This window comes from Haplochromis burtoni, unplaced genomic scaffold (genome assembly GCF_018398535.1).
Source record: "Haplochromis burtoni strain Fernald_Lab_line unplaced genomic scaffold, NCSU_Asbu1 Contig_250, whole genome shotgun sequence".
NCBI classification, from domain to species: Eukaryota; Metazoa; Chordata; class Actinopteri; order Cichliformes; family Cichlidae; genus Haplochromis; species Haplochromis burtoni.
This window is the reverse complement of record NW_024582611.1, coordinates 624,113-650,635: the sequence shown is the minus strand read 5'-3', so window position 1 is coordinate 650,635 and position 26,523 is coordinate 624,113. Positions and strand designations below refer to the sequence as shown.

Below are 26,523 nucleotides of genomic sequence, written 5' to 3'. Positions count from 1 at the left end.
ATTTTTCCCAATTTAAGACTTGAGTACAGAGCTTTAAATGACGCATAGATTACATGTTACTGTTTCTTTCATCTGTTTGTATACAATAAGCCTTGGTGATGGATACACCAATAGGATTGTTTTTTCTGTGTTATTGTTCCTGCATTTAGACTCAAATTGGTTTGATGTTTGAATGTGCACAGTGATGTGAAATATAAACTTTCCTCAGATCCTTTAAACCCAAAGTAGGCTAAGAAGAAGACCTAAGAATATTGGTATTGTTCTAATGCATGCTGAGTGGTCATGAGGGCGCCCCCTCATGCTGGCACAGGTTTCTAAATGATAATTAAACATCAGAAGTGAAGTTAAAGCCCATCAGAAGCTTCAGTGTGTGTATAAGAAGCAGCTGGTTGATGTGGATGAAGGTGATGCTATTGGGAGAAAGCTGCTACAAGTTCTCTGCTGCCGTTCCCTTCATTCCTGAAATCTGAATAGCTGATACTGTAAAATGACACTATGATGTCTTTAATACCTACAGGAAATTATTTTACTACAATCAAAACACTTAAAAACATCTGAAAAGAAATCCCTCTGATATATCAAACCCTCATCTTAAACAGATGAAATTCACGTTTTTGTTCGACAGCTCCATAATGTCAACCAGTGCTCCCAGTGACCCAGAGAGCAGGAGGACTCAAATACATTAAAATCTACAGACAATCTATAAACGTTAAAATATCTAATGTGTTCCTTTTAACCTTTTCACACACAAAAAGCTTGAAAAGTTTTTTTTTGAAAGGGAGTGTTTCTCACAATTATGTCCACATTTAACATTGATTAATATTAATATAGAACAAATCCGGTGTGCTGTGAATTTGAATCCAGCCTTCAAAGGGTTGATGATGTTGGTTACACTGACAGTTGTCACACGCATTATTGTTACACAATTAATATCAATAAAGATTCTGAATATGTCATGTGTGATTTCCAAATATTTCTGAGCAGTTACTTTTGTCCTGATGCTGAGAGCGTGAAATAAACTCTCCTGCATCTCTCTCCGTCTCATTCCACCTCCTTGTGTTTGCAGAAATGTTCTCACTGCTCCACAATTAGCAATTAGTGGGTGGATAGGCTACACGGATTGAGTGCAACATTAAATTGTCCCCTGCCCTGCTGGCCCCAGAAGCCGCAGGGTCTAAGCACTTTCCTGGCAGAAACACTTTTTTTGTTGTTGTTATAATCACACTGAATGTATCCATTGTTACCTTCTTGCACTACTGTATTATTTTTCTGAGTCACTCTGTACAAAAGTGGAAGCTAATTATAATGTGCAGCTTCTGTACGTGTGTGCGTTAGCTGGAAACATTCATCCAAGCCTCTGCTCTCAAAAACTGCTCAACGAGTGTGAAATGTTTGCATTTCACAAGGGTGAGGACTCCACCAGCCAGGAAAGAGAGATGAAGATGAATCGAACCAGACCGAGTGAGAAAAAATGATTTTTTTAAAGTCTGGATACAGTTGAGAGATGATTAGCTGACACTCAGTATTAGGAAGCTGGTAACTGCAGACTGAGGGTGGAATAATGAATAGTGTGACATTTGGAGAAAATGTCTCCTCTTCTAAAATGTCCTTCCGATTCTTGCCTCCATTATGCAGCATTATCCAACACTGAAATAATCATCTGTCAGTTGGATTCACTCCAGTAATAATAAAATGACTTTAATAATCCTTTTCCTTATATTTCTGCCCATCTCTCTCTCCCATTAATTTCAGCAGAAGCGGAAGCTCAATCATGGGCATATATTTCATTAAATATATTGAAACTAAGCTGAGTGGCATAATCTGATCTTTAATGAATCCTCTTTTCTGCAGGTGGACCCCATGTTCACAGTCCCAGCTCCCCCAGCTCCAGGCCACCCCGGGGCCCCTGGATGCTCGCTGCCCTCGGCCCCCTCGTTCTCCCCCCCGGCCCTGCCCACCTCAAACCCTAAGCAGCTGGCGGTGAGGACGAGGTCCATCGGCACCAACACCCAGGATGGAGCTGCGTCAGGGGCGCTGGAGGGTGATTCGGCCTGCTTGGGGCCCTGCCAACCTGGGACTAGTGTCAACCTGGAGGGTATCGTTTGGCATGAGACAGAAGAAGGTGAGCATTCTTCCTGAAACCTCACACTGGTCAACACACAATTTTAGCACATCAAGCATTAAAACCCAGGTTACATTCAAGAATCTGCAGACTTATGGGGCTATTAAATACTCCTTTCTCCTCTTGCAAGGTCTTTTGTAGCAGTGGCTGCCTTGAAGGTAGAAAAACCATAAAAAAGAAAACATAATGGATACAGTGTTTGGCATTCAGTGTGTGTCGGAGCAGTAGTATTGTTCCAACCTTTATACCTTCCTCGCAGTGTTTTGATTTGACACAAGAAACAGTCTGAGGTAGAATAAAGTCATTTGTTGTGAATGGGTTTAAATAAGTAGAAATATGAAGAAAACCTGAAACTCGTTTACAGCGAGTCAGAGCGTTTCCAGGAATGCACTGAATGACGTTGAGAATGTGAAAAGGCTAAAGTGTCAAGCACGGGCAAATGAAATACCTTTGCCATGCTTCAGTAGAATTTGCGATGCCTGAAACGCCCTGGCAGCTTTTCTGATCCTTAGCGAGACATGAGTTTACTTTGACAAGTGGAAAAGTCTAAACTCTCTTTCAGGGATGCTTTTCTTTTATTATTGTTTCCATTTGTTGCAGCTATCCTGCTTATTTAGGATTCAGTTTAAAGCATTCTTCTGACGCAGGGTGGCCTCTTTACAAAAAAGGGGTTTATGCTTACAGCAAATTGTTGTTTTAGTCCGTCTCATTAAAACTAAAGACGGCGTTTTCAGTGAGATATAGTCAATCACACTGTAACTGGAGACTCTTCATTTAAGGACCGTTTATACATTTCTGACAGCTCTAGGGAAACAGACTGTTTTTACTTAGAGCTGAGGAAAAAATTCTACTTTTATTTATTGCTTTGGCTCGTTGGGATATTTGGTATTTCCATAATGAGTTCTTATCAGGAAAACACAGCACATCATAATGCAACTTTCAAGAGCGTTAATTATTTTATGGAGCTGGTCCAGTTATTATCAAGTGACCTTAATGTAAAAGTGTGATGTAAACGACGACCTTATTGGGTGGGTGAATGGATTTTTGCAACGTGGGGAAATCTGATTTGAAGAGAAGCTGATGTGACTGTGAGACAGCTAATGCCTTTGGCACCAGGCGCTGATTTAATGTGACTGAAGGATGTGCGCTGTAGGGTTTGTGTGTTTAACTATCTGAGAAGATGTATTGGCTTATCGGTCATAGGTCATCATCCAATAAGCATGTCTCTGGCTAATCCTTTCTGAAAATTAGGATGATCAAAATTTAGAAAACTGACTTAATTTGTAGTCACCAGGATCCAAAATGAGTCAGTAAGACTATAAACTCAGCAGGAAATGTTTACTGAGGTACAATTTTTCTACAGACTTTGATAGACAGCTTCACACTTTAGTCTCTTAAGCGATGTACGACTTCATCGCTCTATGACTCCAGCTCGATGAGTCCTTTTTTAGTTTGTTCAACATCCTCTTCTCCTGTGCTTTCAGCATTTTTGCATCTCGGCTGTTGCATAAAATAATGCACCGTTTTCTTATTTGAGCAAAGATGGGAAACCACCAAGGTTTAAGCATTAAACAGCGAGGCAATTTGTTGGTCTGTGTGGATGCATCTGGTAAAGCCGTGGAGATAATGCAGCAGAGTGATGACACTGTGCCAAAGAAAGGGATGGGGTCTAGAGAACGTGACATATCATGAAATGTCCTTCAAGTAAAACAGTTTTGACACCCAGCAAAGAGGTTCTGGCCCTAAAAAAATGTTTTTCAGTAAAAAAAAGACTTAGAAATTTTGAGAGGAAAGCAAAGTTCAGTGAGGTTTTCTTTGGTGTGTTTGTTTGTTTTTTGAACCAGCCGTCCACCGACAGCTTCTTGATGTTGTATGCACATCTGCACAGCTTGGCTTCTGTACTATGGGTGATGAGCCGAGCAGATAGGAGTAGTAGCAGGATTGCCTTCCACTGAAGCACAGACAGAACTGACAGCCCCAAGTCGCAGATGAATTTTGGATGATTGATCTACATTAAAAAAACTTTTACAGTCCTTGATTTCTCTAATATCTTGTAAAGATTTGGAGGTTGTTTCCCTTTTGTCACATGAAAAATTGAAAATTCCATTTACTTTGTTAAGCATCTTTCTGTTTTTGGGGGTGAAGCTTAAAACAAAATCAAAACCACTGCCAAGCCTACCAACCATAATATATCACCAATATTCTTCAGTGAGCTCTACAGTCTGCGCCCTGAGACCAGCGGTAGTAAATTTACATTTTTTGGCCTTTTATTTTCTTCTGTCTTGTACTTTCACATTTTACTGGATAATATATTTTAGATTACCTGGTTTATAGGCTCAGGGCTCCACCGCAATATGCTGCATTCATTTTAGATTCTATTTTAGTGACTAAGATCTTATTCACAAGGCTCAAGCCTTTCATCGCCAACCCAGAAGAAACATTTCTTCATTTTCCAGCAAAAGACATAAGAAACAGGCAGAAAATGTCTGTAAATTTGCACCAGGAGAACTTCAGTGCTACCAATATGAGTTGCCGTTACAACCCAAATTCCAAAAAGATGGGATGTTGTATGAAGGTAAATATATTGTAATGAGGACTTTCACTGCATTATTATTATTTACATTTTATTCAGGGTCTCAACATTTTCAGAACCGGAGCTGTAAATCACCAAATATCAGTATCGATCAACTGCAGCCATCTTTCTCTAACCTTAACGATGTGCACTTCCTCAATTTGGTCCTGTCACTGGAGATCAGATTTTATTTTAGCTTCTCCTTTTTACTTTCAGCCATCTTTGCAACCCACAGCCAGAACATCATCTGCCAACTTTTTCCTCTTTGGAGTGAAAATATGCATATAAAAAAAGTTGAATATTTCAGCTGTTTGTGCCCTGAAAAGATACGCTTGGCCCAATTAAAGCGGGCATTGCTACAATCTGTGTGGGTTTGAAAAACATATGTTACAAGAAAAAGTAGATGATAGTACTAATTTTTATTATTCCAGACCTTTCAGTCCCACAAACAAAAATAACCACGATTCTTTTCAAACAAGGCTGGACGTTCTCGTGAGAGCAGTTTTGGCGTTGCACCGCGCGCTCATGAGTCCAAATAACGCAGAACTAGAAACACATCCAACACTACAAAATGATACCATGGGAGTGCTGGGCTGTAGATCAGACGGCCCGATGATTCACCCGCCGATTTCTACGCCACCGCACTTTGATAGGCCGTTAACGAGGACAGCATTCAGCACTGCAGCCTCTCAGCGGAGGTGTAATAACTTACTGCAGGCTTTTAATGAATAAATCCAATCTCTCACTGCCCATCTCGCTCTGCCAGCCGCTGGTCCTCTGAAGCTGAGTGTTGAGTTTGGCGTAGAAGTGCCCCAGTATTAATTAACTGGTGCTTTTCGCTCTGCCCAGGAAAAAATAAAGAAGAAAATATAAACACAGTGCAGGGCAATATAACCCTGGCCAAGACTGCTGCTAAACAGGATAGAGATGGAGACGAGAAAGAAAGTGAAAAATGCATCTCCCACTTCAGACTGTTTGTATAACAGGGCCCAAAGAGGCAAAGTCAGAGAAAACAAACTGTGGATAAAACTTTTGAATACACTTAGATGTATCCTCGTGGACCTTGACGACCTCAAATAGTTAAAAAGAAGGAACAAACTGCAGGTAAAAAATTAAAATGAAGCTTGAATGTCTTAGAAAAATGAGAAATCAGCGTTCAATCCTCCTCCAAGGCTGAGATAGGGGTGGGGGTGTGACACAGACTGTATATAAAAACTGAATGTTAAAATTTAAGCCAATGTGGAAGTGCCGTAAACCTGATTGTTTCTAATTGCCAATAGGGAGCAATTATGTTGTAAACATCTGTAGAAAACCAAATCTAGTTTGAACAAACGCTTTTCTGATGAGTTCATGTCTCTGTTGTTAAGTCTTATTAAAACCAACATGATGTTCATTTTGTAAATTATTGTCCTCATTAGCATAAAGAAAGGAGAATCAGGATATAATTGTGCCCAAACTAAAACCCTCAACTTCAGGTTTCAAAGCTAACTAATGAGTGACAACATGTAGCTATGGGGTGTGTTAGAGTATTGAAAGAAATATCTAAGGTTTTCTTTTTTAATTACATTTTTCCCAAGAAATGTAGGCCTGAATCAGTAGATATTATAAACTTTACCTTATTTGCATAAATGTTACCTTACTGAAGGAGAAAGCAACAGTCAGCTTCTGTGTGAGCAGGAAATGAGTTTTCAGTATTAAAGGATATACAAAAATCAAGAAGCTAATTCAAACACGCAACACTACAGATGAAAACACTGTGATACAGACTCAACAATATTTAGTGTAGTACTGATCAGCTGATCTCAGTATGAGTCCACACCCATCATGGTTCAGCTGATACACTTCTATAGTTCAAGCAGGGACTGCTATGTAAACTGTGTATTTGCAAGCTGCTTTGCAACCCACTTTCACTCCAGCCTGTCTGATCTTCTTTTGACTATAAAGGTTCTACCTTGGTATTAAATGCTGTGATGTTACATGAATCTAGAGATTAACTCTGCAGACGTATCCTGAATAGTTTTTTTTCTCTGGTCAGCTGGTAATATCTCAAAATATCTTTCTGTAAACTGTTAAATTCTAAATTCCAAATATTTCTTCTCTCCAAAAGTGAATATTTGTGTATTTAATTATTTGTTTATCTTGACTCTTTAAAGGAAATCTGATCAATTTGAACCCTCTCAACAACTCACCAGCCCAGTGCAGTCTCTCCAGAACAACTTGGGAGTCAGCCTCAAGCCTCAGCCTCCAATTCTAATTTTTCTCATTTGTAATTAGCTCTCTATCTTCAGCACAGTAGTGCGGTGGTTAGCACTGTTGCCTCACAACAAGAAGGTCGTGGGTTCAAATTCACCATCTGGCTGGTGTCATTCTTTGTGGAGATTCTCTCATTGATGTCAGTGTCTCAGGGATTAGCAAGCCTTTTCCAATTTAATTTTTTAAAAGAGTCTGAATTTTACATTTGCTTTGTGCTCGTAAAATTCATGGTTTAATAAGGCAAAAATACTGTTACCGAGTTCACCACCAAAAGCTTCTGACTTCCCACCAATCTCACACCGATTCTTCCCTGAGATACCCTGCTGAGTAGAAAACAAAGAAACAAACAGGAGTGACAACATCCTCCAGCCCGCCACCCTCCCCCACCCCCACCCCTCAGTGGAGGCACTAAATGAAAACATCAAAGCATTGTGTTTCCAGGTTTGTGCAAGTAAATAAATAGAAACAGCATCAGGGAGATGATGCGTTACGTTATTATATTAGGATAAAGTGAGTCACACACTCTAATGAGCAAATAAATAATGATATAGAGACATAAATTGCAGTATATCACCAGATAATAAATAATACACAGACAGGGAAAAGGATGGAGGGTGGCTGCAAGAGGAAAGAAAAAGAGCAAGAAAATAGATTCGGTGCTCAGTCTGTCTCAACAGGCTGACAGATGGATGGATGGAGCGAGAAGTGGGGAAATGGAAAGAGCTGTAGCAGAGGTTTAGTCTGTATTTTTAAACTACCGCAGGGATAAGAGGAGATGGAGAGGAATGTAAAGACGGAGGCAGGAGGAGACCGACAGAGGCACGAAGAAGAAGCATTTCATCAGTGATGCAGACTGAAAGCGATGGACAATGTCAGAGTCAAAGAGAGAGACACAGAAAGACAAAGAGAGATAGTGTTTTTCTTCCTGCCGCTCAGGGACTATTGTTCGGGAGGTGGAGTGATAACTGGAGCCCCCTCCTTGTGACGGCGGAGGGATACGGGAGGGAGAGATGCAGGTTGCATGTTAATTAAGCTGAATACTAATTGGGGAGACAGAAAGGAGGAGAAGAAGAGACCACCATTTCAGCTTCAACCCTCCTCCCCGTCTTCTTCCCTGTGGGGGACCAGACTCTGATGAGCGCTAATCAAACAGTGATTGGCTCGATTCTTAACTAAGCTGCACAAACTCCATGACTTCGGATCTCTCAGTCTGTCTGTCTGGATTCTAGACATTAAGTCAATTACAAGTACTGTAAATAATTATGCTCAGCAAGTGATTTGCATTTCAATGAACACACAAAATAATCACATGTAATAACAACTAAGTAGCTCCTTCATCTTATTGGCCATAAAATCTAACTATTAAAATTTCTTTTAACACAAACACTGTTCCGATCTGGGATGCTCATACTGAGCGTGGTTAAAGTTTCAAATGATAACCTTATCATTTGATATCAGTGCATGTTCAGCTAATTCCTGTGAGCCAAAAGCATCACACTGCTCTTTTAATCTACTCTTTCTTGTGTTGGATGTCATTAAGGGTGGATATCCATCCATCCATCCATCCATCCATCCATCCATTTATCCATTTATCCAAAGTCTGGTCACAGTCGCAGCAAGCTAAGTAGGGTGTTCCAAACATCTTTTTCCCCAGAAACACTTTCCAGTTCCTCCTGGCAGATCCCAAGTCATTCCCATGCCAAATGAGATGTGAAATCTCTCCAGTAAGTTCTGGTTCTGCACCAGGGACTCATCCCATAAGTTATGCCCGGAAAACTTCCAAAGGGAGGTGGCCATGAGGCATTATCCCTTCAGATAGCCAAGCTCCTCATCCCAAGTCTTATAGCCCTTTTCCACTAGTACCTACTTGGCTCGACTCAACTTGGTTTTGGTCGTTTCCATTATGATCGAGTACCCCCTAATGTGCTGTCATTGTAGCAACACGATCATGAAAGTCCTGTGATCGTTCGGATGGGAACTGAACACCTCAACAATGGGGCGATATACCCGCTGCTCAGTGTATGGCTTTTTGTCAGACTTGAGGACTACGGTGTTGTTTTTGTGTAGTCATTTCCCTTGTTGCCAGGTTCGAAAATGGCGGTTTCGATTTTCATGAAAGAGGCACTCATGACTCATCAAGTGGCACCACTGACTAACCTGCTGACATCACATTTTGGATCAGATCGCTTGGAACCCCGGCAGAGTTGGTATTAGAAAGTATCTGATACCAGGTACGGCCACCTAATTGAAAACCCTAAAAATTGAGTGCAGCCATGTTGAGGCGACCCGAGTAGTTACTAGTGGAAAAGGGCTATAAGAAAACCCCCTAATAAGATTTAAATTCCAGTTTAAGGTCATGTTTTCATACACCCTAGATCGTTTTCAGTTCAGCTGCTAATTTTGGATAGCTTAACTGAAAACGACCACATGCAAATAGCACTCTGTGATTTCACCACAGACCTCAAACTTGTACAGACGAGAAACATCAACTTCCGTTTCAAACTGATCCGAATATCATGTGGAAGATCGTCAAGTGATGAGCTTAGTCTTCAGCTACAGCCGAGCAGTTTGTAGTGGGAGAATCCACAGTTTCCAAGCCTGGAGGCAATGTGTCAGGTGATAAGTGAGACCAGGATAATACTCATCATTTTTTCAGCATTCAAGGGATCCTACACAGTTAATTCGCCCCTCAGGATGAGGCTGTCAAAGCAAAGTTTTACTGTAACATCCCGAGGTGTCTATAGGGGGACATTCAGAGGAAATGATCTGAACTGTGGCAGCGCAATCTTTGCTTGACAGGTTTTCTCTCCTGCAATGTTCTTCAGATACCAAAAATAAAAATCAAGTAATACGATCATTGTTTGGAAGCACTGGAGGAGACGCAGTGTCCATCACAGGGGCACTGTTTTGATACAAGTTTATTAGCACTGTTATTCTTTAACCTTATCTAAGCTGCTTTTGCTGACTAAGCAATTACACATATAGGACTCTGAACCTTCTTGCCTGCCATCCATTCTAATAACCTCCTGACAAATCCGACTTGATACATAATTCCTCATTCTCTCAAAAATTCCCCTCCAAAATCTCACGAAGCAGTAATTAATCACGTTAATTTACCAGCACTTCAATGAGAAAGTGCACATTTTATTGCTAAATACATGTGATTCTGTGGAGTCAACTTCAGTGACTGTGACTGGCTCAGGTTTAAGGATTGCTGTTGACAGTGCTCACACAGCTGCAGAGGAGAAGTCAGGGGATGCTTGCCGAGAGCTTAGAGCAAATCAGCAGAAAAATATGAAGCAGCAGCGACACAAACACAGGCGAGGCAGAGCTGGGTGATTCTGACAGCCTCGACAGACACTTAAACTGCACTCAGTGCAGTGTGGATGTCACATTTGGATGCAGCAGTGCAGCTCGAGCATCTTTTTTCATTTCGTTTCACAGCAAAAGCAGATGCAGGTTCAGACTGCGAGGGAGAAAATGAACAGAGAGTCAATGCAGAGTACGTGTGAATGAGGGAAAGACATTCATTTTTAATTTCTCCATTAAGATGTTGTTATTTTCTGCAGTGCAGAGGATAAAGAGAGGGCGCACAATGCGGAGAACATTTTCTTTTTCCCTGACTCATAACAAACAAACCCTGAAGTCCCTCAGATAGAGATGCTTGAATTCAGGGGCGTTTAGTTCAAGCACTACTCAGCCATTGCTCACTCTCTTTTAAAAAGTGGTTGCTTGTTTGTGCGAAGCCTCTGTGAAGCAGTAAAATTGAGTCAGGGCGTTTATTTCAATAAGTGTTAGAAACAGACTTTGAGAGATCCTGAATGCCACACAGGTTCTCTAATAGCAGCACAAACGCCCACGTTCATGACAGCGAGACACAAACTGACGACCTATTGAGTGTTTTGGCTTCTTCCCAAGAAGAGACTTGCTGACTAAAAATAGAAACGCTGTCACGTTTCAGCCCGAGCGAGGTTTCAGGGGGCACGAGAGTGAAGAGGAAAACCTCCATTGCTGTACTTTGGACTTTATTTCTACATATTTCATCTACTTCATCCTACATCTTGTACCCTTTTATCCTTGTCCTTGTGCAACTATTATTTAACCATCAGTTTGTTTTACTGTCTGCTTGACTTGTTCTATTACTTTATTGCTGCTCATTTCTTTATTGCAAGCAATGCAGCACTGAAGAAGTAGATTTTTCACATCCACGTGGGCCTGCAATAAGATATCAAGAAATTCATGAAAGATTAAACTAGAAGTGACATTAGCTCTTTTAGATATGGTTTAGATATGTTGATGCAGCAGTATCGTATTGCTTACTCCTCCATTGTTCAAGCGCTCATCATCATCATCATCATCAGGTCTCTTGCAGTGTATGTGTAGACTTGATGTGAGACGTGTTTCCACTGTAGGTGATCCTGATGAGGATTGCAAGATCCACACCAAGGATCTATAAGTCATCAGTGCTAACGTTGGCCCAGCGGGTGCATCGTGGTTGCTTCTGTTCATTGACTTCATGCTAATGACTTCATGCCTTCGTTTGCGCTGAGTACTTGAGAGCTGAATCCATCCAATCAGTCTCTGGAGATTTGTGGAATTTGGCATTTCAAACCGATTCCTCTTCCAATCTGACTCATTGTATCACGGTATGTAGCTGACTGACTGTCTTATAATGTAATGAGTCACTATATTGTGATACAGTCGCATCATCACTGTATCGTGATGAGTATCTGAGATTCTTGCTTCTGCTATTTAAAGTTACCAAACCAGTTCATCACGGCTGTTTCTTGACTCCGAGGACCGCTGCCTGCACATTACAGACATATACTGATTTACAGGAAAGCCAGTTTAAAATGTCTGTTTATGTTTTTAGGTCAAACAAAACCCTTTCTTTGTACACAGTATGCGTCAACCTCCCTGTATTGACCTCATCATCTCAGCTGTCTTATTAGTCAGACCAGCTGTCAGAGACCCTCTGACTTTTTATTTTGAAATTTGGCTTGAACGCCACATTCTTGTCTTTGCGCACGGCTCGCTTTAATCAGTGCTCCTCAGCTGCACACCAGGGGCCAGATGTATAAATGATGCATACACACAAAAATCATGCAAATGCCATTTATATAACGCATAAACCGGTATTTATAAAAGAATGATGAGCAGCGAGGATGCACCCTGCAGGTAAAATAAGACAAAACCTGATAGAAAAATAATGTCTTGTGGTATTGTTTTACAGCTTACACAGATATCTTTAAAAATTTCATCCCAAAAGGTTCATTTATGAGCTTAATTTTTGTATGATGAATATCTCAGTCAAGTTCAGTCAATTTTATTTATGCGGCATTTAAAAAAGAAATGAAACGTGAACTCAAAGTGCCTTTCAGTTGTGTCAGTAAAATCATAGCAAAAGTCTCTGAGCCGTTTTTCCATTTAGAGAGGGCGTCACATCCAGCTTGTAGCTGCTTTATTTACCACAGACTGTATTAAAGAAGATAAAAATAGCCTCTGTGATATTGCACATTTGAAAAGTCCCTTTGGCACTGCTATTTTGGTGTTTTGAAGCCAGATGTGGCAAACTAGAGGTGGATTTGACTGAGAAAACAAGGAACACTTCACGCTAATGCAACAGCTACCTGTCAGTCATGTGGTACAGCACACCCTGCTTTATTCTCCATTTTGACTATAATGGGGTCCCTAATTTATAAATAAACATCGTGCTGTGTTAAATAAAACTTATTTAACTAAAACTAGCGACTGAGGACATAAACTTATTCATTAATCATAGTCTTAGTCATTAATCAGGGAAAGCCAAAGGGTCATTTTCCTATAGCCTTTATGCCACCAGGCTAATATCTGCATCCTCAGGAAACGCCCCCTGTTGGCCACTCAAAAAAGTGCAGGTGTAAGACTAGTGTTTTTACATAATGTTCCTTGTTGACAGCTGTGATTTGAAAACTGTGAAGCTTACACACATCTTGTTGGCATCTTTGAGATGGTGTCAATTAGTTTGTTCAGTAAGTTCAGTAAATTTAAATATAATTAAGCCAGAAGTCAGTTATGTGAAAATACCTCCTGCTGCCCGTAATGGATTGGTCCTGCTGTGCGTTTTGTATTGTGAATGTAAAATTGCCAGTTGTCCAGCCAGTGACAGTTTAGTCAGGTGGGAGCATATCAAACACTGGACCAGTTCTTTACATTTTAGTCATTTTTTTCTTTAATTTGAGTCTCATCTACTGAGCCTATTTCAGAATATGCTTCATAAATGTATTATTGAGCATGATTCTGATGTTACATTTTGATAATTATGATAAAATAACTGTTCTGCTGTTGAAGAGAGTCGTCAGTGTTGCAAATTGGTTAAATTGCATGTCTTCTTGGCCCTTTTTCTCACTAACACGACTAATGAGTGGTGATGTGCCCTCAAACCATGTTGTTTTGGGCTGTTTGTGTACATTTGTGATGAGAATTTAAATGAGGCTTATACATGTTGTCCTGCAGTTCTACAAATATTGACTTTTATGCAGCGGAGCCATGTGTATATGTAGCTTTATAACTCTGATGATTTAAAAATCTGCTTTACTGGTGAGAGCTTTATGCAGCTGCACCCCTGGGCCTTACACAGCTTCCAAAAACCCACACCTGGCCTCTAAATGAACTTTTAGTGACTGAACAGAATCAAGAGAGGATTTTATTTACAGCTATATCCAAACCTTTATAGTCTCAGAAGATACAGAGGCATACCGAGGAATGCACTCAGCAAGCAGTTTCTCACATATTTGCAGTGGTTTGTTTCCAGTCCTCGGGGAGCATCTGTACTTGCATTACCTCCATTTGAGGCTCAAGACTGCAGAGAAAGAATCTCAGCTGGCAGTCGAAAACTAGTTTCAGTGTCATTATGCTGCACGGATAACAGACTGCGTTACATGAATACAAACCTTTCAGTGTTCAATAAGACTTGAAACTCGTCACTGACATAAAAAAATCATCGGGATAGTGTTTACATATCAGAAGCAGTGGGATTATTTTCGTCTATAACTTCAGTTTTTGTTTTTCTGTTTTTTTAACCAGAGGAATTGGCCCCTGCTGACCACTGTTTTTCCATCTTTTAACTCTTATTGCTAAACCAGCTCTTATATACACCTTATTTCAGTGGGCTTGAGTCCAAGTGACTGTGGAGAAACGTTGGTATCGTCATTTGTAACAGCTGATAAATGAAAAATCCATCCATCCATCATCCAGCTCATGGTTGTGTGAGGGTCGTGGAGTCTATCCCAGCTGTCACAGATAGCTATGTTGACTCCCCAAAGGACTTTTCTGAGTCTCTGTGAAATCTGCATGTAACATGCATCACTCCAGTGCTCAGCTTAGCTGCCCAGCTTGTAGAACACACCGTTCACTTCCATGCTGAGTTGAACCCGAGAAGTGGGAGCGAGCTTTGCAGTTTTTCTGGTAGTTGACCTTTTGTCTGCTCATATTTCCTGCATACATTACACATTGCCTGTACAGCAATGTAGCCAATTTGGGCAGGCATGTGGATGTTTGTATTTTGCTGACTGATGTCCATACTCAGTTGCTCGCATACAGCATTCTCCAGTCCGTTTCACCCCTGGGAGTTGGTGCTCACAGACCCAGGTCAGTCCCATTGCTTCACAGAGAGTCCAGAGTTATGTCACAGCTATGTCTGTCAACCTGGCCTACCTTCAGTAGAGCAGTTGCAGAAAGGGAGGACGCTCTCTGCAAAACAAGAAAAGGAAGAACCATTGGAGACTTTCAGCGACACAGTGGTAGCAGGGATGTTTGATCGTTTCCACAAGGCTCTGCTGGCCACTAGAAGGTTCCTCACTTTTATGTGTAAATAAAAATAAAAAGTAAAAAAAGGAGAAGAGAAACACCCTTCAACCATTTTAGATGTGTTAACATTGCATAGTTTGTCCACCAGAGGGCACTCTGTAACGTCCTGCAGGTTTTAGATCTCACCCTGGGTCTACACACCTGAATCAAATGATTAGTTCATTACCAGGCCTCTGGAGAACTTCAAGACATGATGAGGAGGTAATGTAGCCATTCAAATCAGCTGTGATGGATCTAGGACACATGTAAAACATGCAGGACACCGGCCCTCGAGGCCTGGGTTTGGACACCAATGCATTCAAGTTTTAGGGAAATCTGTTTCATGTGTCTGAAAGAAACAAAAAAAAGAATCAGTCTTAAAACCACTGTTATGCTCTGATGTCTTTTTTCCATTGCTCACTGTGAAATCAGCTGCATCTGAGCCAAATCTGAGCGTTTGCTCTCCTAAGAAGTCATTTAGAGACTGTGAGACCATGTCTAGAGAGCTTTCTCTCACAGGACTTCTGCTGATTGGAGTCTGAGTGCTCCTTGATGTATTGATCTTCCGTTGATGTGCTCACTTTTATTGCTTTGAATCCAACTGCACAGTGTGAACACAAGAAGATAGAAAGAAGATAAACGTGTTCATAGTCATCTGAATGTCAAGATGAGAAGACCGGTTTTTATGACTGCCTTGTACTGCATGATCGAGATGATGGAGGCACACTACAGCTTTAGCAAAACAGCGAGCTTTTCATTGCAGCGTTGGATGTTTGTCTGCAACACTAAAAATGCTTGAAAAGTCATTTGGTGTAGTAGTCAGTCGAACAACCTCTGATAAAACCACTGAATTTGTCATTTGAAAGCTGCTTAAATTGGAGGATACAACCTGAGGAAATCTGACTTTTATTACCAACGAGTTAACGTGGTCGATAACACTAATCTGTTTCATTTTACACGTCAGACCTTCTCGTGTTTTTAAACGTTCCTGCGTTCCTAAACATTCCTTTTCCAGTTTGGCATGAAAATGAGACAGGACCTGGCTGAACAAAGTAGAAAATACATTTGATCAAAGCCTTGTTGGAGTATTTAAAGTGGAAATTATGAGGGTTAAGTTCTTGACTAATGAAATCCGTCCAGTTCATTAAGTGGAGATTTTAACTGGAGATTTTAGGGCCTCCGCCTGATCACATCCACCTTCTTGGCTGCGTTTCCTGCCTCTCATTTATCTGTGAGAGTGTTCTGTGAAGGTGGCGGCTATCAGACATAATTGAAGAGCGGGGAGTCGTGTGTTGCAGTCAAGCCTCGTTTTAAAGCTGTAATGCGTCCAAAATTTGATTTGCCTGGCGTTGCCGCTGGCGCATCACAAAACGGAGGTTAATGGTTTTCAAATGTCAGTCTGGGAGCGAGAGAGAAGAGAGAGGCATTTATTTCAGATGGCTAAAGCGTCTTCAGATTAGAGTTTAAACCTTGAAGACTAAATATTTCTTCCATACAAAAACCTGACAAGAATGTAAGACTGTATTTTTCCTCCGAGGATGTTCCTGAGTAATATCAGACCGAGTGATTTCACAGGCTGTAGCAAAACAACGTGAAGCACTTTGAAAACAATTCTTAAAAGCCTGAACTCCGTCCTTCAGGTTGCCACGGCTTTTTATTTCCACACTATTAACTGCTGCTGTTCTCAGATGTCTGCTCATCGCAGCGATTTTTCTCTCCTCTAAAATGCGGTCTGCTCCATTTTATTGTTTCATCATTCATTACACGTTCGTCTTTAGATAAAAGCCAGAACAGAAAAATGAGAATTTCCGTGGCTCCACAGAGGGCCTGGAAAAGGGTGAAAAAAGGTGAACGCTTCTTTCAGACACAGTTGATATGCTGTAAAATCACTTCAGCAGATCTTTCAACACACCTGTGTCACTGTTTGATATGTCAAATATCTGTATAAAAATCACTTTTGAGATCTTATTTCCTCTAAATGTGTGCATGTGAGTGTGTATATTTCAGAACAGCGTTGTAGCTGAACACCCTTGTAAATTAAAGCCTTCGTTCCAGTCACATCTGGGCTTGATCTGGACTCGTTTTGGCAAGTACAACTTAGTTACAGCACTTGTTGTGTGGGCCAACAGTAATGAGGCGAGCATAACGTAGTAATATGGGTTGTGACAATCGTGGTGTGTCACAACAGACCGAACATCTGGCACGTGTAAAGTGTAACTGTGGCTGAGTCGAGGCAACAAGTCTCTCCCTGAGCCAGTGCAGTCGATCAAAGCCAAATGTGGTCCAAAGAAAACTGCAGATGTGAGACACTTTTGGGCCAAACAATTATTTTTATCTAGGATGCTGAGTGGGGGTTTGTGTTCTGAACTCTATGCCAAACTCTGATATATAGGCTTGTCAGTGAATCCAATGCTGACTGCCGTCCCTTTCCTCTGCGGCTGACAGGTGTGCTGGTGGTGAATGTGACGTGGAGGAAGAGAACCTACGTGGGAACTCTGTTAGACTGCACCAAACACGACTGGGCTCCTCCAAGGTAACATTTACTATTTACTTTCTTTTCTTGCCTCTATCCAGCACTGTAGACAGGCTTTTGGGGTCCAGGCCCAGCCGAAAAGGTCACTGTGCTCCTTCAGCAAAATTCTGCTGATCTACGTTATGGGGTGACTGTTGCTCAGGAGGTAGAGTAGGCTGGAAGGTTGGTGGTTTAATGCCTGGCTGCTCCACTCTGCATGCCAAAGCGCTTCTGGGCAAGATACTGAACACCAAGTTGCTCTCTGGAGTGCGAATGTGTGTGAATGTTAGATAGAACGCACATAAGTGTGGAAAAAAAGTGCTTGGGTGAATTAGGCCTGTTGCATAAAGTGCATTGAGTGCTCAATTACAGTAGAAAAGCAGTTGCTGCAGCTCAAGTTATTCAGTTAACAGCTTAGTGTTTTTGCAGCGACAGCGCTAACCAGCATGACTGAGGAGGACGCTGACTTTGGAGCAGATGGTCCTAGGCAGGAGATTTTGAGATGCACCCCTCTCATTGCTTCGGAGCTAAGAAGAGATTCGTCAGCTTGTGAGGCTAGCTCTGAAGCATCATATCACTTAACAATTGCAAAACAAATGGAAACATGTTGAGAATATTCTGCACTCACAGACACTAACTGTGTCTGTGAGAAAATGTATCTCCTGCTTTCTACACTTTGCAGTCTAAGAGAGATATTTTGCACTTTGTGTCTGTGGATACATTTCTGTATGAGCATACTGTGTGCGTTTGTTTGTGATGTGCTTTCAAGTAGCTTATTTATCCATAACAACAGTAATGATAGTAGTCATGTCTATTTGCTGTGTGTGGGAGTGTTTTAATGAAATAGCAAAGTGAGTTGATGTCCCCCTGTCAAAGTTCATATGCTCTGGTGCCGAGTCTTCCTCTAATATGTAAGACAAACTTTACTCACACTGAAACACACAAGACTAGTGGAGCTCAGACAAATCAAGTGGGAGGTTTGGTTGGAGCTGCTGACCGCTATAAATCATGTCAGGCCATTCTCCTTTCCAGGACTTATATCACATTAAATTTTATACTTCAGTTTGGTACTGGTCCCACGCCACAGTGCATTGTGTGGGTTGTTTGCAATGGCAATGAATTGATTTTTCCAGAGAAAAGTTTCAGTAGTCTAGGCCAAAAAAAGACAGACAGACAAAGAAAAAACTAACCAATGAAAAATGTGTTGGACCTTCTTTACTTTAAGTTTCTAAAAGATGGTTCCTTACTCAAGGATGGCATCTGTGGTGAAATAATTTTCATTAACATTTCAAAACTAGAAGTCAGGTCTTTAGGTGGAAGCTCATTTTGATCTGTCTTTCACTTTCATTTAGACAAAAAAGAAAGGTATTATTAAAGATTAAATAGAGCGCCTTGCCTGCTAATGTGGTGCTTAATACAGTCACCAGGAGGTTTTTGCAGCAGTTTTTTTTCTCTGCGCTGAAGGTTATAGCAGTCGTTTAGTATGAATTTCGGTTTTCAAAACATCAATTTGGTTTGCTAAGCTGGGTTGTGAGCTTCGCAGTGTGTTTCTCTTATAAGCTCTCAGACATTTACTGTTGAAATCAGGCCCCAAGCAATTCATATTCCCACTGTAAACACACTTAAGGGCATACTGCTGCCTGGTTTATTTCCCTGTTTGATCCACCGCATTTTGTTTCATCATTTTATTGTTATTGGCTTTTATTTGCTGCTGATTGTTTATTTGATTAACTGGAAAGAGCACCTATTTCTTCAAAGTGCTTTAATGTTGCTAAAATGATAAAAAGGCTCAATTGGCTTTGGGGCTGTCAGCTGTTGTGATGAGCTTTAACAAAAACGCTCTCCACTCTACATCTCAACTGTTTCATAAACGATGAGTGGTTTTTGTAATTGCTGAGTGGAAAATGTGACAGTCCCTCCTCGCTCCGATGAAACCTCTCAATTATCAACCCTGTATGTAAACGATTGTTGTCATGGCAATTACTGCTTAATCTCAGAAAACGGGCACCAAATTCATTCGGGTTCTCATCAGTGTGGACGTCTGTCAATGGTGACCAAATCTGGGTTTTGTTATATAATTCAATGGAATAAAACTCTTCCTCTTCTATGATTGATTCATCCATTTTTGAGTGAAAACGCAGCTGAAAGATTTAACTAAAATTGGATGAAATATCAAAAATAAGTTTCAGATTATTAAAAAGTTGAGTGGTCGGAAAGCATCATCACTCAGTTGATTAAAAAACACGTTTTAAATAGAAGAGATATCCTTGAAATGTCAAAGGAAAATACATAAAATTTCAGTTGCATGTTCCGGCTGCTTCTGTGACATTCAGGGACACACTGATGGAGAAAAAAGCAATTACAAACATCACAGAAAATGTGAGATATCATCGTTTTAAAATCACAGAGGGAGACGAGAAAGTCTAGTCTCAACGTGCTCTGCAGTCCGTTCCATTAATAAGGTGATTAATACCCAAAACTCTTTTTCCAAGGTCAGAATTTATTCACTGGGTATTTAACACAAATCAGTCCTGTGATAACGTGTCATAATTAATGCATTAGAAGGCCAGCCCCGATGCAAGGTTCAGAGTCCGGCGTCTAAAGCCATGCTTTACACTGCGGATAAACATAAAGTGAGGCATTTTTCTCATCACAGCAGACAGGTTTTTGATATGAATAACAATATCCGAGTGTGGAAAAGCATCTCCAGTGTTAAGATGCTAGGCACCGAGGTAAACAGCATCAAAAGACTTCAAAGTAGAAGGGACGGCAAGTGAATACAAAATGTCTCCATATCAAATACAGAGATAACTGTGGATTGTACAGGATTTTTTTATGTTATCAAAAGAGGAGCAGGCTTTGTACAGAAAAAAGTCAATTTTTATGCCTGACGACTGGGTAAATTGGTTCAGATGAGCCTTGAATGGTAATATGTTATCTCATGGGGTCTCTGTCTGATTCTGGAGTTCAGTTTGGGTAATGATATGAACAAGCTGTTCTTGGTATAAAAAATGAAAACCTTTCAGGAACAAAAGCATGGACATGAAAAAGAGAATCTTGTTTTCAGCTCAGGATTTAAGGAAGATGTCATGACCTCAACAATAAATAATGGAATATATATTCTACAAATACAACAACACTAGGGCTGTCCTGAATAGCATTCAGTTCATAGTTTACAGCAACAGTCACCTCAAGTCAGTGTTGTAGGGTAAAGACCCTACAGTATTAGATGAAAAACACCAACAATCAGAGGACAACCCCTCTTCATCCTCATTAGTAAGCACAGTATGAGAGAGAAAAAAGTAAGAAACCTTCTGTTGTGTCTCAGTATTTTACATGTTATTGGAGCCAAAATCACAGCACAGCCGTCATCTTTAAGCAATTTCTTTTCTCACTTTCGAAGCATATTTCCTTGTGTGGAAGAGTAAAATCAAAACAAACTGTTTGGAAGTACAATGTTGAAAGAGTTTCTTAATAACTTAACTAACCCAAATTGCACTTTCCACAGTTACTTTTTAAGTTGCTCATTCTCCTATTTCTGTTTTTCTATTATTCAGAACTTAAAGAGTTACCTTCTGAATAACCTTCCCTCTCTAACTCACACAAAGGCTGCTTTCGCAGAGCAGAATGAGTTTAATTATTTTTATGTATTTTGTGGCGTCAGTGTGGGTTGTTTTTGGAAGTGCACAACTGTCCTCCCACATGTCTTATCTGATTTATTACTTGACACTATATTTTTTTGTTGTACTTAACATGCCCAAGATTACTCCAGTCAAATGATTTGAACTTTGGGACAAGTCAACCTGAAGTCCTTTTATCAGTCTTTCACATGACTGTCTAAAAATTTTGTCCCACTCTTTTTTACATCGTGGCTTCAGTTAATTGAGGTCTTAAAGTTCAGAGCATTGCAGACTTGTCACAGTCTGGACTTTGAGTTGACCAATATAACACCTTGATTAACAGAGACCTGTAGAAGTAGCTCTTGTCTTTTGGCAGTATTACATTGTCTGATCTTGTCATGTTTCGGCTGTGTGCAGGCAAGAGAAGGACCCAAACGCAAAACTCACCACGCAGGAATAAAACTCAAAAAGCTGCTTTATTGCAGAATGGCACAAAAATATAACAAAACTAAACTGGGGCATGGATAAACTGACACACAGGGAAACACAGCCATGAGGGGGACTACGACACTGACAAAGAGAAACACAGGGCTCAAATACACAGAGGGATAATGAGGGAATGAGACACAGAAGGAGAGCACAGCTGGGAGTAATCAGGCTGGACGAGACAAGGGAAGCAAAACTAGAAACACTGACATGAGACACGGACCTCCAAAGTAAAACAGGAAACACACTGACTGAACTCTAGACATGTAAACTTAACAGCAACTGGGGAGACAGAACATACAGTAGGAACCTGAAACATGGTACAAAAACGTCACAGTAGACACAACATGGAACACAGGGAAGCCATATTACAAAGCCAAAGAACTAAACCTATGATAACCATAACTGAGACCTAGGGAAACAAGAAACAGTACAACAAAGGACTCAAAACATAAACCATAATATTAAAACACAAGCTCTCTACAAAATAAAATAGGAAACATAATGAGACGCAGACATGACAACTAGAACTTGACAACGTAAGACACAGACATGAAACACATGAAGAGCAGGGGAGACTTAACATGGGTTGGAAACACAAGGGGGAACTAATAAGCAAATGAACATAGGAGACCTAATGAGCTTAAACATACTATAAACATCAAAATGAACTAAAACTCAAAACACTGGGTCATAAGACCCAGGATCGTGACAGATCTTAGGGTGAATTTGCTGGAACATCCTTCTTTGGGACTTTCCCAGGAATGTTTTTCCATTTGTGAACAATCTTTCTTATGGTAGAATGATGGGCCTCAAATTGTTTGGGAATGGCCTTTTAACCGTTTCCAGATTTATGGGCAATAACTGTTCGTTCTCAAAGCTCTAAGATCAGCTGTAGAAGTCTTTTCTCGATTGAATTGTGTTATTACCCACCTCAAAATTGTCAGAAACTCTGCTTAGTCACACTTAAAGATGATCAGTTAATCAAGGGCTTTTGATTAATTGATTAGTATGACTGTTATTTGATCAAAGGGAATTTACTTAGTTCATTGTTTTTTTTCCTCCTCTGTCTAGGTTTTGTGAATCACCCTCCAGTGACCCTGAGTTACCAGGTGGTCGTGGCCGGGGAAAGCGTATGCGAATTGCCATGGCCGATCGACCCTGTGTAGAGCCGACCCCTGCTGCCAAAGTCCGTGGTCTGTCTCAGCACAGGAGCCGCGGAGGTGGTGTGGCCGGAACAGCTGCACCTATCCACAGCAAAGGAAGAAGAGGCAGTCTTAACCTCATCAACAGCAACTGCCGAGCACCTCCTTCTTTCTTCACTGTGGAGGAAGTGAAACCAGCCTCTCTCTCATCTGGGAAGCGAAAGAACAAGCCACCATCTGACTTGGATCTCAGCCTGGTCTCCTCAGATGACGTTAAAAATGGCAATGGGAAGAGGATTCGTGCAAAATCCCGAAGCGCCCCGTCCACACCACAGGGTAAATCTGACCCATCGTTTATGGATCCAGGAGGAGGCTGTGCTTCATCACCACCACCACCCATCCTCATTGACTGCCCCCACCCAAACTGCACTAAGCGCTATAAGCACATCAATGGCCTGCGCTACCACCAGACGCATGCACACCTGGAGGTTGAGGAGCAGCGGAAGCCTGAACTGGAACCCATGAAGGATGGGGAGAGCGAAGAACGGCTATCAGACTGCGAGGACAGCATCAGCAACATGACATATGACCTCTCAGAGACAAACAACAGCACTAATACCAACAGCTCCTCAAAGAAAAATGCTCCTCTGTATAAGGTGACCACAGTGGGGTCACCTAAAAACAGACGACTTCTTCTCAGTACCGACCACAGCCCCACAGCCAACTCCAAAACCAGAAGAACCTCACTGCTAAAAGATGGTCTAATTGATGACCTTAGCAATCTGCCAATCATATCTAACATGACTGTGGTTCTGGAGAACTGCATGGTCCCAGACAGGAACTCCTCAGTCGAGATGCCCAAACTGGAAGCTGAAGGTTTGATCGAGAAAAAGGGAAGTGCCTGTGATAAGGGCAAGAAGGCCAACGGGAAGGTAGAGAAGCTGTCCAAGTCAAGGACCAACCGGCCAATTGCTCCAGCCCCTGCTCCCCCTAAACTTATCGCCATACCCAACACAACATATCCATCCAGCACAGCAGATGCTGTTAACTCACAGCAGCCATCTCCTATGGCAGCTGTAGGCCTCACTAGTAAAAATCTTCCTTTGAAACCCATCAAGCCAAAGTTAAGCATTGTTGTAGAGCCAAGCCTGGTCAAAGCTACGCTGGTCACCTGCAAGGAGACCAGGAAAAAAGAAAAGCGGAGACTTAAAGACAAACATAACAAAGATGCAGTGAGAACACCTAATGGAGACAGCAGTGGAATAAAAATGGATGATGGTGTTGGGTCTAAAATTGGGGTGAAAGAGAATTCTGGAAGCCTTCTAAAGGAACACCTCAGCAAGCAGGATGTAATGAATGGACTCAGTGAGAGCCAAGAGAGCAGGATGGCCAGTATTCGTGCCGAGGCCGACAAGGTCTACACCTTTACTGACAATGCCCCCAGTCCCTCTATTGGTAGCTCATCACGCCTTGATGCAAGTGGTAGTTGCCTGGGTACAGCAGACAGCAGCAGCAAGAATAACAGTCCCGCCTACTCTGACATCTCAGATGCTGCAGATGATGGGGGATCTTCCGAATGTCGGTCAGATGGAATCAGATCCAAGTCTGGCTCCTCAACTTCTTCCGAGGTGAGCTCCAACAGCAACCATAGTAACTCTGGTAAAACTCCACCCACAGCATGCACCCCGTCATCAAAAGACCCTCAGTCCCCGTACTACCATAGTTATGAGCCCTACTACCTGTCAGGATACATGCAGTCAGATAGGCAGAACAGCAGCAACATGACTTTCCACAAAAGCTCAGCCCACGACTGCAAGGGGAAAGACAGAAAAGAAGAAATGAAAGAGGATGATAAAAACTCCTCCCACGAGTTCTCTGATTCCAAGAAAGGTGACGGACCACCTCAGTCTCAGCTACAGCTGGCTATGAGTCAGACCCAGACAGCTTTGGCCCAGTCCCTATATTATGGCCAGTATTCAAGGGGACTGTACATGGACCAAAAACTGTTATTATCTTCCAAATGCTGTGACCAGACATCCAGTGCCAAGCAGAGGGCACAGACTGTGAGAGACAGTGAGGAAGTTAAACATATGGTTGGGTGTTCAGCTGGTGGACCCATGCTAGGTAAAGGTCCAGACGGTGCTAAAGGTTGCTGTCCCAAACCTGTCCTGTCCTATGTAGAGATGAGTGAGAGGGGAGAAAGGGGACAGAGCCTGTGCATAAAGTCAGTGCACGGTGGCATGGTGGACCAGCACCAGGTCTCAATGAAAGACTGTGATGACATCAAGTCACCCTCCTCTTCCTCTTCTTCATCACTCCACAACCCAAACAGTCAGACAGATCTGGACTCAAATGTTTCCTTTTCCAGTGTAAGTTTCTCCCTGTGTCTATAACCTGCCGCCGCCGCTGATGGTGTTGTTGGTGTGCTTTAATGACTGCTGTTGAGTGTCACAAAGAGATTAATCACACAGTGTGTACAGCTAAACCAATAGGTGCTAATAAAAAAAGACCATGTGGCTTCTGTGGTGGTGTAGCTCTACTTTAACATGCTACTTCGTTCAAAATTGTTTGATTTGATGGAGGCAAACGATTTTGATGTTTAGAGAGAGAATTACCACCTTAGCTGTAAAGAAGCTAAAAAAAACCCTTTCTAACCCATAAGCTTGTACAGATTTGTAACCCATGTCTTCTCACAATGCGATTAATCGCTGACTCTAGCCATGCTGATGTAAAAAAGAAAAAACAAACAAAGGCTGTACAAATTGAGCAAAAGCTGCGTTGGGGAGGGTAGGTTCTTTTTTTTCTTGGCCTAAATTCTGCACTTGATCATGTGTGAGGCGTGTCTTGATTCGTGTCATTGAGAGGGACGCCACAGTCTTCACATCCCACTTCTGAATGGCCGCCTGCTGTTGAAACGTCGTCATCCTTCATCAACATCACACCCAGAGCCAGTGATAGATGGTCTGTCTATGGCTCTGTTCACTCAGTGTTTCCTCTATAGTCATTCAGCAGCGGTGGGCCGCCGCAACAAGAAATTTTCCACCCCTGTTAAAAAGAAAATGTGCAATGAAAGTCATAAATTTGCTTTGCTTTTCCTCCAAAAATCCCAAGAGACAAAGAGATAACATTTAGCCTTAATCCAAAAAAAGGCATTTAGTTTTAGCCCTTCGACTACCCGTGTAAACACAAACTGGGACAGACGTGGACTGGAGTTGAACCAACCCCAAAATGACTCCCACCCACCACTGTTAACAAAGAATTATAGGGGAAACACTGCAAGTAGCACCAACACTTGTCCCCATCGATCTAGCCCTCAGACGGCCCCACCTGGGCTCACCGCCTCGCTCACAGCAAATACTCAGAGCTACAGAGTCAGCATGGGGAGGAGGCTGAGGAGGGCGAATCAGACAGTGGAAAAGAATGGGGAGCTACCATGGAGCCTGCCGGAGCCAAGATGACTTCAGGAGGAGGAGGTGGAGGAGAAAGAGGAGGAGTTGTGGGTGCAGATGCTAAAAAAGCCAGGGTCCATGCACCGCACGATCTCCCGCCTGCCATTGACACGGAGGATTCAGACAGGCTGGAAGGGCTGGATGATCAGGGCCAGGAGCCAATGGGAGGGCTGTCTGAGGAGTCACAAAGTGCCCGGGCGGCAGTTTCTCCTCCAATGACCCCTCAGCAGCCCTACATTCAGTACCAGCACTCCTCCTATCCACCCTACCTGGCAATGTGCGAGAGCAGTGGGGGCTCCTACAGAGGGGTGTCCCCAACCCTGGTCCACAATTACCCAGGTAAGACTCTGAGTGAAGGTCGGAGTTAATGTTAAGGGCGTAGTTCAACATTTTGGTAAATATGTTATAAGAGCTCAGAAGACAAAGGCGGAACAATGCAAAAATTAATCTAGGGAACTGTTAGCTATTTACCTCTGTTTCCACCATTTAGTCTCGGCTCAGCTAAGTAGTTTAGCTAAAGTTCTTGTTTACACTTAT

At 41.9% G+C, this 26,523-nt stretch overlaps 1 protein-coding gene across 2 annotated transcripts in view; it reads left to right on the top strand.

The window, feature by feature from the left end:
- znf608 (zinc finger protein 608) overlaps nucleotides 1–26,523 on the top strand; it is a 76,045-nt gene that overhangs the window by 39,107 nt on the left and 10,415 nt on the right. The window contains exons 2-5 of one of the 2 annotated variants that reach the window (XM_005938643.3): nucleotides 1,852–2,122; nucleotides 17,220–17,307; nucleotides 22,467–24,165; nucleotides 25,848–26,325. In XM_005938643.3, the coding sequence (XP_005938705.1) occupies nucleotides 1,852–2,122; nucleotides 17,220–17,307; nucleotides 22,467–24,165; nucleotides 25,848–26,325 (2,536 nt within the window). Of the gene's footprint in view, nucleotides 1–1,851; nucleotides 2,123–17,219; nucleotides 17,308–22,466; nucleotides 24,907–25,847; nucleotides 26,326–26,523 lie in introns of both variants that reach the window. The other variant, XM_014338857.2, reaches the window with a different exon arrangement.